This window comes from Mesoplodon densirostris, chromosome 3, assembly GCF_025265405.1.
Source record: "Mesoplodon densirostris isolate mMesDen1 chromosome 3, mMesDen1 primary haplotype, whole genome shotgun sequence".
Taxonomy (NCBI): Eukaryota; Metazoa; Chordata; class Mammalia; order Artiodactyla; family Ziphiidae; genus Mesoplodon; species Mesoplodon densirostris.
The window spans coordinates 59,314,811-59,326,981 of record NC_082663.1 but is presented as its reverse complement, the minus strand read 5'-3'; the positions used below and the strand labels follow the sequence as shown (position 1 = coordinate 59,326,981).

Genomic DNA, 12,171 nt, shown 5'->3' with positions numbered 1-12,171 from the left:
GATGGGGAGGAGGAGGCGTGGCCGGAGGGAGAGACCAAGGCCTGGCGCTAGTGAACCAGAGCTGTAGCCGAAGGGACGCTGTTTCTGTAGTATGGCTCAGTAAGGATCGCGCAGCGGCGGGAAAATACCTGGAAATCCCTCCCTGCAACAGCTTCATCGGTGCGGCACATTTTTTGGCCGGAAACCGAAAGAAGAAATCGGAAGTGACGTCGCGGTCAAAACAAGCCGGGGGCTGGGGCCCTGCAGTGAATCTGGCCGCAGATGGAAAGGCCCGTCTCGCTGTGGGCTGTCGAAGGCGGTCGCCAGGCCTTTCGCTCCCACACGGTCGGCCTCCGGCCCCTATCCCCGGGACCAGCCCGCCGCGGTTGAGCCAGAGTTTCCGCCCTCCCTACCCGAGCCGCGCTGGGATTTTTCGGGCAGAGTTGGCGGGAGGCGACAGAGAGGACTTACCTCCCTGCAACAGTCTCCCCTCCAGCGGGTTCCTGTCCTGGGACGCCGGGACACCTGTGGCCTGTGAGGCATCATTCATTTTCATAGCACCTTCCTGTCCTTGTAGGACAACTCCAGAATGAGGAAGAACCGGGGGGCTCCTGTTACTAGCACCCACTGTGGATTAACCCAGTTGCCCGTTTTATTTCGTTAGGGTCTCTCTCCCCTTATCCCTGGGCTCTGACAGATTGAGGTGATCCTAGCTCTCCTTGGCCTTACCTCTTTTTCTCACCGCCTCCTCTTCTCGATCATCTTTTTTTTTTTCCCCCTTCCTTTCTTATACTTCAAAACTATGGCTTAACCAGTCAGTGTTGCTTCTCCTCTCTGGAGTGGTGCCAAGATAAGCGTTCTGTTTCCACTCCCTCCTCCCCCGAGTACATTTGCTCTTCTTCCCTCAAAGACTGGTAATTCCATGTCTAAACCCTGATCTGTAACATGGAAGATGTTTAGAATTGGAAAGAATATTAGAGATACCTATTTCAACCATCTTCATCTTATCTGAATAAAATGAGTCTTAGGAAACGTATATGATTTCTCTGTCCAGGGTTGCACAGCTAGTTGGTAGTGATGTTGGGAACGGAAAGCCAGAGCTAATCAGCAGATGTTGAGCATCTTGAAGGCTCATTTCAGGATAGAAAAGAATAGAACCTTTGTTAAGGTTCAGATCAGAAAATATTTATGCAGTACGTGATAGAACCAAGCACTGTTTGTGTGCAAAAATTAGTAAGAGTGCCCCCCCATCCTAGAGGAGTTTTCAATTTATTAGGAGTTTAAATGGAAATTTTCAAGAGAATGATAAATGCTAAAATAAAGATATATGCGGGTGCTGAGTGAGCTCAGGGGAGTTGCACTTCACCCAACTCTGGGTAGGAGTCTGTGGGAGATGGATCTTCCCTCAGGAAACACAGTTCATATCTTGTAATATACTTTTAAAGACCTCTGCGTTGCCCCTCCACCTCCATTTGAATCACAACTCATTTTCTGTTTTAGTCTCCTTCTTACCGTTTGCTGAAGTGTGTTGACTTTGTTACTTGTTAACTTTCTTTATTATTATTAGCGTTTATTATTTCTTCAACTCTTTCTCCCTTGGAAGTTTTGGATTAGTTTAGTGCTGCTTTTTCTTTTAACGAACAGGGTGATGGAGTTGTGAGCTCCTCTTTTCTCTTCTCTGTAGTGAACATAATGATTACCTGCCCTGACTACTCAGAGGATTGTTATAACGATCAATCTTGGAAGATGTTTTAAAACTGTAAAAGTGATTATCTGTAAATGTATGATTTGCCAACCTTTGCTCCACTGTGGTCCTAATGCACTTTTCTCTGTTAGTTCCAATTAATTACAATTTTAAAACACCCTGCACCCTCAAAATTTCTGAGGCAGTAAGCCCTAACATGAAAAAATTAACTGGATGCTATTAATTTTTCTCTTGTCTCAGTGACTATATGTCTAAAACAATTATATGCCTTGGAGTTCTTCCATTTTTTAGAAGCAATTTTAGGTACAATAATGAAATTTCTCTTGAAATTATATTAAGGTCCATAGGAAAGTGCCAGTGATTACCTTACTGAAAATTCATTTTAAAACAATAGTAAATGATTCAGTAACAGGTGTGCTTCTAACCTCTGTTTTGAGAGTTCGCGTTTATTGAGTTCATGTCTTGACAATCTATATTTGGAAAAAAATCAATAATTCTAATTTCTTAATACTTATTACAAAGATTGAGACCAAAAATTATACTTAGATTATAATGTCCTAGAGATGCTAAAGCAAAGGAAGCCAGTCTGTAATCTGTACACTTTATTTTTCATAAAAACCTGTATTAAGCTGCTAACACTTGATCTGAACAAAAACTGATTAATAAGTATGTCTTCAGTTCATCATAACCAAAACTTTGTAAAGCCTTTCACTATCCAGGAATCATGGATATTGTAGATGCTGATAGACTTGGGTACAACATGAGTTCTATCTTTTCTTTTTTCTTTTTTTTTTTTTTTAAATAAATTTATTTATTTATTTTTGGCTGTGTTGGGTCTTCGTTTCTGTGCGAGGGCTTTCTCTAGCTGTGGCGAGCGGGGTCCACTCTTCATGGTGGTGTGCGGGCTTCTCACTGTCGCGGCCTCTCGTTGAGGAGCACAGGCTCCAGATGCACAGGCTCAGTAGCTGTGGCTCATGGGCCCAGTTACTCCACGGCATGTGGGATACTCCCAGACCAGGGCTCGAACCCGTGTCCCCTGCATTGGCAGGCAGATTCTCAACCACTGTGCCACCAGGGAAGCCCCCTTATCTTTTCTTAAATTCAAATTTTAACAGCATGTTAAAAAATAAACCTCAGATTAAAGGTTAAAGTTTTTATATGAAAGTTTATTTTTGTTGTTAGCCTGATTTTTAAAAAATCCATTTGGCAACATTCAGGAATAGGAAAGGGGAGAAAAGGATAAGTAAAATTTGTTGGGACCTAGTGATGGCGGTGAGAATGTTACTGTATTTCATTTGGTCTTTGCCAGGGTCATGTGAGGTTACTGGTGTATACCCATTTTACAAGTGAGACTGAGACTTAGAGAGGTTGAGGAACTTGTACAGATTCACACAGCTAATAAATGGTGAAGCTTGAATTCAGACCCAGGTTTTTCTACCTCTGGAGATTGTATGGTTTCTATTATGTATAGGTGCTAATAAGAGCACTGTGTGCATACGTGATTGAAAATGATTATTTTGTATACATTAAGTTGATATAATACTTTTAATTTTTTTCTTTCAGATGTTTTAATACCCAAATTTGAAGAATACACTGTATGCCATTCTTATAAAACCAAGGGGAAATCATGAAGAAATGTTTTAATTATTGAAACTACAGTTGAAATCATGGCTACATCAGCAAATTTGGATATTGGAGCCCAGCTGATAGTAGAAGAGTGCCCCAGCAGTTACAGTCTAACTGGCATGCCAGACATTAAAATAGAACATCAGCTGGACTCAAATGCAGAAGAAGGATCAGCTCAGGGTGTTGCCATGGGAATGAAATTCATACTGCCTAACAGATTTGATATGAATGTCTGTTCTCGGTTTGTGAAGTCCTTAAATGAAGAAGATAGTAAAAATATTCAAGATCAAGTTAACTCTGACCTGGAGGTGGCATCTGTCCTATTTAAAGGTTGAAAGTTATGGTATAAATATCTGCATTTGTTTTGTTTTTGTTTATTTATTTTTTATTTTTTTCCCTTATCATGAGATTTTGAGTTTGCGAAGAGTTTGGAAGTCATCTTTAATTATGATTTTCTAGAATCTCATAGAAACCAAAATTAAATAATTTCATGTTATATAATGTCCATGAGTACATGTTGATTTTTACTTCTTCCTTGACCTTTGTTTATTTATAAATTCTCTAATAAAGTTTATTATTGTACTTTTTAAAATTTTAGGAGAAAAAAATTTTGTGCCTTTTGTAAATGAATTAACTCCATGAATATATGATTGGCATTAGCTTCCAATGCTTTAATACAGTGAAATCTGTCATCATATTGTAGATTTACTTTTATAACAATCTATCGAATAAAAAAACTAATCTCTGGATAAAATTGCTCAAGATTAATATTGATTTTTTTTTCTGGAACTTTTACTAGTACAGATTTTTTTTTTTTTTTTTTTTGCGGTACGTGGGCCTCTCACTGTTGTGGCCTCTCCCGTTGCGGAGCACAGGCTCCGGATGCGCAGTCTCAGCGGCCCTGGCTCACGGGCCCTGCCACTCTGTGGCATGTGGGATCTTCCCGGACCGGGGCACGAACCCATGTCCCCTGCATTGGCAGGCGGACTCTCAACCACTGCGCCACCAGGGAAGCCCACTAGTACAGATTTTTTCTGGCAAAAAAATAGTATCACTTGAGAACCAGTTGAAGATATTATACATCTTGTATTTCTTTTTTAATGTAAACATTGACATAGAACTTTGAAATGCTTTGTTGTTAAAATATTGTTTTAATGTGTTTAAATTAATTTTACTTAGCTGAATGCAGTATCCATACATCTCCTTCTCCGGGAATTCAAGTAAGGCATGTCTACACTCCCTCTACAACAAAGCACTTCTCACCCATAAAACAGTCAACTACTTTAACCAACAAACACAGAGGAAATGAGGTCTCAACCACACCTCTGTTAGCAAATTGTAAGTATTTCCCACTGATGTATTAGAATATTGTTATTACTAATGTTATGGTTTCAAGAGTTTGGCTTTGAAACATTATTTTCATTAAATGCATATTCTATTTTGGAAAGCTTAAGTGATGTCCTGATAGTTTTAGTAATTTAAAACTCTTTCACATATTATTGCATATTCAAATATTTCATGTTTTATGTTTCTCTGTTGAGAACAAATACAGATTGAAATATTAATTCTTAAAACCTTCATAATTTTACTATAAAAACAATGAGTTATTCTGAACTTTGTGCAAAGCAAGACATTGTGTTTTTGTGTTCTTGGAGTGCATTTTATAAACTAGATCACTGATCAACAAATGACTTGTAGTAAAAGCTGAGTGATGTCTACTATAATTTCAAATTTGAATATAATATGAATATGAAATCACCTCTTTAAAAACTTTGAATTTACAATTTTTTTAATGTAGAATTACTATAGAAGAAATAAAATGAAGGGTTTTCTCTGTAAACTAGAAAATATTCTATATAGTACGGGTTTCTTTTTTTTTTTTTTTTTGCTGTACGCGGGCCTCTCACTGTGTGGCCTCTCCCGTTGCGGAGCACAGGCTCCGGACGCGCAGGCTCAGCGGCCATGGCTCATGAGCCCAGCTGCTCCACGGCATGTGGGATCTTCCGAGACTAGGCACGAACCCGTGTCCTGCATCGGCAGGAGGACTCTCAACCACTGCGCCACCAGGGAAGCCCAGTACGGGTTTCTTAACGAGAGGAAACCAGTTAGCAATTTGATGTTAGGAATTATATTTGAGAATACAACATAAATGCATCTGTATTCTAAAGCATGGTGAAATATATGTTTTTACTTTGGAAACACTACGTCCCTCCTGATTTTGAATTGTATGCTGTAGCAGGTAAGCTAGAAAGAGTTCATGACTCTGACTCTACCTAAGAGCCATTTCTGTTTTATTTATGTAAATTTGCATATGCCTCCCAGTTGCTTTCCTTTCTGTATTAAGGCCTACCAGTCATATCATCCTAAATCAAGGATCAAGTGATACTGATTTTTAAGATGAACTGTCATAGAACAGTACCTGTTTGGCTTTGTTTTAAAATAAAGAGATTGTCTTAAAATATTCCAACTATAGAATTTTTTTTTTTTTTTTTGGCCACGCCGAGAGTCTTAATGGGATCCTAGTTGCCTGACCAGGGACTGAACCCCGGGGCCCCACAATGAAAGCGCCGAGTCCTAACCACTGGACCACCAGGGAATTCCCCAACCATAGAATTTTTGAAAAAAACAACTAGGGATCATGTGGTTCACATACCTCATGTTAGACAAAAATGTTTAATCAGGTCTCCAGGGTCACACAGCTAATTAGCCACAAACAGGTCTGTACTCAAGAATTTCCTCTCAGCTAGTTTGTAATTTACTATCTTAGTCCTCCAAAAGTTAAGAAATACCCATGGCCTCTTGAAATAATGATATTTGGGACTTAAATGAATACAGTCAATTAAAAAACAGAGTCTTTTAGACCCAACTTCCTTATACTTCCTTATAAGTTTGGATAAAGAGATACCATGTTAAAAATTAAGTACCTAAACCATTTCTTTAATTCATAAGATCAGTAACAATTTGCATTGTTAATAATCAAACAATTTGCGTATTCACTGATAATAATACTTTGCAGATGTCAGAATTACCTTAAACATATATGAGTCAATTCTCAGACTCTTAGATATTTAAGGTAATTCTGACACCTGCAAATGTTAGGCTATATTTTAAGTTAGATTTTTTTAAACAATGAAATGATAGTTCGCGTTTTGGAAAGGAAAATTTCTACACAGACATGAACAATGAGATGATGAAAGTGTACCTACAGATATACATGACACTTTTTATGGTATTGTTTCAGCTTTGTCTGTTCACCAGTTGGCTGCTCAGGGAGAGATGCTCTACCTGGCTGCTCGTATTGAACAAGGTACTAGCCTATTTTTTTAGATGTATTTAAAACAAATTTAATAGGATTTATCAGATTTGTTATTGTTTTCATTTTATACAAGAAAGTATAAAGAGAAAAAAAAATAGTTGAACAATCTCACCAGGCAGATAACCCACTAGATACTTTAAAAAAAATAGTAATATAAGGTATAGAAGTTAAAGCTTCCCTTACCACCCTCGCCTTTTCTGCAGAAGCAAACATTATAAGTTTCTCATATTTTCAGAAGACTTTCCTGGAAAATATTTATACTTGGGGCTATATGTGAAAGTATAGTATATATGTGCTTTTTTTTATTTACACAAGAGGGAAACTATACACACTGCATTGCGCTTTACTTTTTTCACTTAAATTTTGAGATCTTTCCATATAAGCACATAAAGATCTATTTCATTCTTTTTAATAGGTCTGTGATTTTGCATTGTATTGCATATGCATATACTATGTTTTTTATTTTTTAACTAGTTCCCCTGGTGGTAGTTGATTCCAGTTTGTTTCTATTAAATAACAATATTGTTGGCATTTAAAAAAAATATATCCATAGGGTAAATTCCTACAAGTATATTTGCTGAGTCAAAAGGTATATGAATTTTTATTTTTATATACATTGCCAGATGTTTGCCCTGTCCTCACACCAGAGTCAGAGTTTCTACTTCCTCATACCCTCACTGACACAGAATATTATCAGACTTTAATCTTTGCTAATCTTATGGGTGAAAAATGGAATTTCATACTGGTTTTGTTTGCCTTTTAAAAATTATGATCTATTTGAATTTCTTTTTGTGTGAACTGCCTGTTTTATATTGATTTATATGAACTCTTACCTAAATTAAAGAAGTTCACTTTTTGTTTATGTTGAATCTAGTTTTTTCCCAGTTTGCCATTTTTCCTTTGACTTTATGATGTTTTCAAACACAGGCTTAACATTTTTAAGAGGTAAATTTATTTTTTTCCTTGTGACTTCAGAGTTTTATATCTTGCTTAGAAAAGATTTCCTATTCCAAGATTATAAATAAATTCACTCATACCTTATTCTAGAACTTCTGTGGTTTCTTGTTTACATTTCAATCTTTGACCCATGTGGAATATGTTTTGGTGTAATGAGGTAAAGGTGGAGCTTTACTTTTATTTTCATTTTTCAAAAAGTTAGCCAATTGTCCCAACATTATCAGTTGAATGCAGGGCATATGATTAAAGAGTGGTTTTTTTTAAATCATGTCATTCTTTTATAAGAAAGACTTCATCATTATATTCCTATTTGTTTATAAACATTTGAAGGTTTTATTCTCAATCTACTAAATAAATTTAGGGAAAAAACTGTGGACTTTATACCTGGTAGACTGAATCTAGGGAACAAAATGGGTTTTGAGGTAGAATTGCATAGAAATGTGTTTCAGATTATTCAGTCTTCATTCATATTATATTATGTTAGCAAACCACCAAAAATTTTAAGAAACTCAAAGGCAGCAGTATTGGCTAGAGAGTAAAAATAGCTTTACTAATTTGGGGCTTTTTATAATATGTATCTATGAAATGCTAAGGGCTATCGTATAACCTCATTTTTATTGTGATCCTTCCAGCTAACTACTGAGATAAGCAAGGTATTATTCTGGATATTAGAGGAATTAAATGACATGCCCAGAATCACACTGCTAGAAAGTGACAATCAGGATTCAAACTCTGGTCTCCTGATTCTGAGTCCAGTGTCCTGTGGACTGCCCTGTACCTAGCATTATGTTGTGTCTGGTAGTTTATACTTTAAATAATATGCTATTTGAACTCAGCTACGTACCTTGAGGCACAGTTTAATACATTGAGACTGCAAATTGCAAAAACACACAGCACTTCAGTGAACACCAGTCAGCACAACGTGAACCTCATTGGGTAATATAGTCACCTTTTTAGAATGCCAATATTTTCATAGAGATATAAATATGTGGTTGTTAAATTAGATCACAAAAATTGCTTTTCTTTTAAATAGAAAATGTTATCAATCACACGGACGAAGAAGGATTTACTCCTCTGATGTGGGCTGCAGCACACGGGCAAATAGCTGTGGTAGAGTTTCTACTTCAGAATGTAAGGAAAATGCCTCAGAAAATGTATATGTACAGTTACTTAAGTTCAGTTAAGTATTTAGTAAAGTTATTACATCTCCAGCCAGCTAGATGTAATGGTAGAGGATCCAAAAACTGTTTACATGCTCTTCATATTCTTGTGGAGCTTGCATCTGGTTGAGCAGGCAAGTGTAGTCATCCATGAAGCTGGAGAGAGAAGTGAATGCCCAGCCCCGCTAAGCACGATGGGAACAAAAGTCCTGTCAGCCCTGTAGGAGAAGCTTCTTGGAGAAGATACAATTTGACTCCAGAGTGACAAGATAGTTAGGATTGAGGTAGAGGGAGGAAGGCAGGCCTTCAGACAACCTTGATAACAGAACGTCCAGGAGTAGAAGTTTGTGTTCTTTCTTTATTAACCCCAGAACATTACCTGACCTAAGTGTTGAACTGTAATTATTATTGACAGAAGTAACAATATTCTTGTTTTCATAAACTGAAAAGTCTTTTATCTCTATTTCCCACTGCAGGGTGCTGATCCCCAGCTTTTAGGAAAAGGTCGAGAAAGTGCACTGTCATTAGCCTGTAGTAAGGGCTACACAGATATTGTCAAAATGCTGCTGGATTGTGGAGTTGATGTAAATGAATATGACTGGGTGAGTCTGTAACACTGATTTTTAAATTACTGGAACAAACTCTAGGATTTATTTGGTTTGGGGAGACATAATAAGCTTTATTAAACCCTTGGAAGAATAATTAATTACCTTAGTTAATTAAACAGCTGGGAGAAAAAGGTAATGTCCTAAACTCAATTATTATTTCTGATTTAAGTATTCTTCACAAAATATTAAAATTACCTTAAACTACTTTTACATGCCCAATTCACAGGAGCATTAAATTATTTGAATCTTGCTCACCTTGAAAAACTAAATCACCTTTCCTTTTGCAGAATGGAGGGACGCCTTTGCTTTACGCTGTACATGGAAATCATGTGAAATGTGTAAAAATGCTCTTAGGTAAGCAGATAAGAGTGGAAATATTTAGCAAACGCCATATGAAGACATTATTTTTTACAAGCTAGCCTCAGGAGAATCCTGAACTATTATTAAATATGTTATTCACCCTTGGAGCACCTGCTGCCCTAAGGTTCCCATGTAAGCTGTAGCTCCATCACACAGCATGCCTGCAATCGCAGTATCTGTCCTTGTTGCTTTCCTTTTAGGGATCACATGCAAATCCTCAGCTCTTTTCTCTGTCCGCAGTGTCTTTAAGCCTGAGTGCTGTCTGTAGTGGTGTATTAGTTTCAGTTGCTCTAGAGGATGCCCGTATGTTTGAAGTGTCTTCCCTCTGACCCGCCAGAGTGAATTCTATGCCCTCTGTGTACTCTATACTTTGTCAGACCATCCTGAAAATACCTTCCAAATTTGCGGAAAATCTGTCCCGCTACTTGCGCATGAGCCAGTGATAGACAAACATATCCATATTTTCATTTTATTTATGTAGATTTTTCTGTTTTGGTACAGAAAATGGAGCTGACCCAACAATTGAAACCGACTCTGGATACAATTCTATGGATCTAGCTGTAGCCTTGGGCTATAGAAGTGGTAAGTGGTTTAGAACTCTCAGGTTTCATTTTAGTAAAGTTCTATAATAATACAAACCAGTGGTCCAAACTATTCTCATCACTTGCAGTTATAGAACATGCATGTTATCCTAACTCCTGACATATACTTTCAACTGTGGGCAAAATCAATAGATTCCTACAAAGTCTAGAAATGAGTTTGTTACTATTACTTTTCACCAACCCAAATAATTAGTTGCTGGAGGATACGTGTGCACCTATTTACAAGATGTGTTTAACATTTCATAGCAAACTATTTATAAAATGCTTTATAGTTGCCCTTTCTCTGTTCCTCAGAACAACCTTGTATTCTGGACTCTCCTTCAGTTTCAAAATTTAGAAACCAAGAACAGAAAACCCAGTGACTTGGACAATTACTAAAGTCAGTGACAGACTAAGTTTGAAGTATTGCATTGTAATCTTATTGCCCTCAGACTATGATTATATCCTAATTAGAAATTATTTTAGGAAAACGTTGGTGATGTTAAGTTGAATTTGATAGTTTTTAAAATTTTGTAATCAACATGCTATTGTCTTGATCACCTGTGTGTTCTAGTTCAACAGGTTATTGAGTCACATTTACTGAAACTGCTTCAGAACATCAAGGAGTAGACATAGTCATCAGAAAGTGTTGTCTGCCCTTCCGTTTACTTTTGGCCCTTATAAATGATAGTTTTGTTTACTTATAAATTTTTACCTCAGTTGCAATATTGACTGATTTTTAGTAAGTTTTAATAAATATTCCTCTGAGTAATTCACTGGTTTATAATAAAATTAATGTTGATGCTTTTTTATAAATGTGTTTTACCGCATATTTAAAATTATAAATGAGTGTTTTGTGGCATGTAAATTTTTATGGTACAGATAGTTATCTGTGTTTGTATCAAGTGCTGTAATTTAACATTTTCGGAAATTATTCTGCCCTATTCATCTTCACTCTTGTATTAACTCATTGACTTTATATAGAGATTGCTATAAATCCATAGGAAAAAAATTTGTTATTATTAAATTTAAAAATGCACAGTGTGGTTGTTTACAAAATGATATTATAAATGAATAAAGTACTTTTCTCCTGTTAGTTTGCATGCAGGTTGTTCTTTTTACATTGCATAAGATGATTAAGGTATCTCTTTGGGATTTTTAGTTTAACCCTTCTGTCCTGCCAGGATACTCTATTAGATCAAACAATATAATTAAAATAAACTGAATGTTAATTAGTCAACAAAGACTTATTGATTGTCATTTCTAGAAGTATATTGAGAATATTTTTCCCTTGTGAATAAGTTTTCAGTAGGAAAAGCCCTCTGTGAAAGAGAACTCACTTCTTCAATAAAAGTCAGATACTCTTTAATTCCACTAAAGGAGCATTATAAACTCGTGCTACACCAACATTTGGAAGAGAGCCACGAGCTAGAAGTTGACATGACCACTGAGCATGGGACTTGGGTTAAATCACTTCATCTGGAAAATAGGGGTGATATCAGTTATGACAGTTGGGTTGTAAGCCACATAAACTTGATCTAGCTAATTTAAGCAAAAAGGAATTAATGGAAAGACACAGAATGGAAGGAAAAGCTGAAGAAGCAGGCAATTACCAAAGGGATGAAACTAGGCCAGGGATCTCAATCAGGAAGTCATGGCCAGTCATTTTGGATGCCGCTTTGGTAATGCCTAAATCCCCTTTGTTTATCATTCTGCTCAGGATTAAATTTTCCAGGAGGCAGAAATCTATTTAGCATGGGATATAAATGCACCACTGTATGGAGTTGAGGGGAGAAGGGGATGACTGGTTAACAACCTACCATTGCCCCCAGACCACCTGGAAAGCAGGAGGCCTAAAGGAAAACTACAGGAAGAAAAA

At 36.8% G+C, this 12,171-nt stretch overlaps 1 protein-coding gene across 2 annotated transcripts; it reads left to right on the top strand.

Annotated features, from left to right (window-relative positions):
- The first annotated feature begins 9 nt into the window (after positions 1-9).
- On the top strand, positions 10-11,281 carry ANKRA2 (ankyrin repeat family A member 2). 2 transcript variants are annotated; one of them, XM_060093039.1, is made up of 9 exons: positions 10-513; positions 3,248-3,640; positions 4,490-4,648; positions 6,552-6,617; positions 8,617-8,714; positions 9,220-9,345; positions 9,639-9,705; positions 10,213-10,293; positions 10,867-11,281. In XM_060093039.1, the coding sequence occupies exons 2-9, from the start codon at positions 3,352-3,354 to the stop codon at positions 10,920-10,922; spliced, it is 942 nt and encodes a 313-aa protein (XP_059949022.1). In that variant the 5' UTR covers positions 10-513; positions 3,248-3,351; the 3' UTR covers positions 10,923-11,281. The 2 variants fall into 2 exon arrangements, with proteins under 2 accessions (XP_059949022.1, XP_059949021.1); XM_060093038.1 differs by lacking the exon at positions 10,867-11,281 and adding an exon at positions 10,608-10,815.
- Positions 11,282-12,171: the final 890 nt, after the last annotated feature.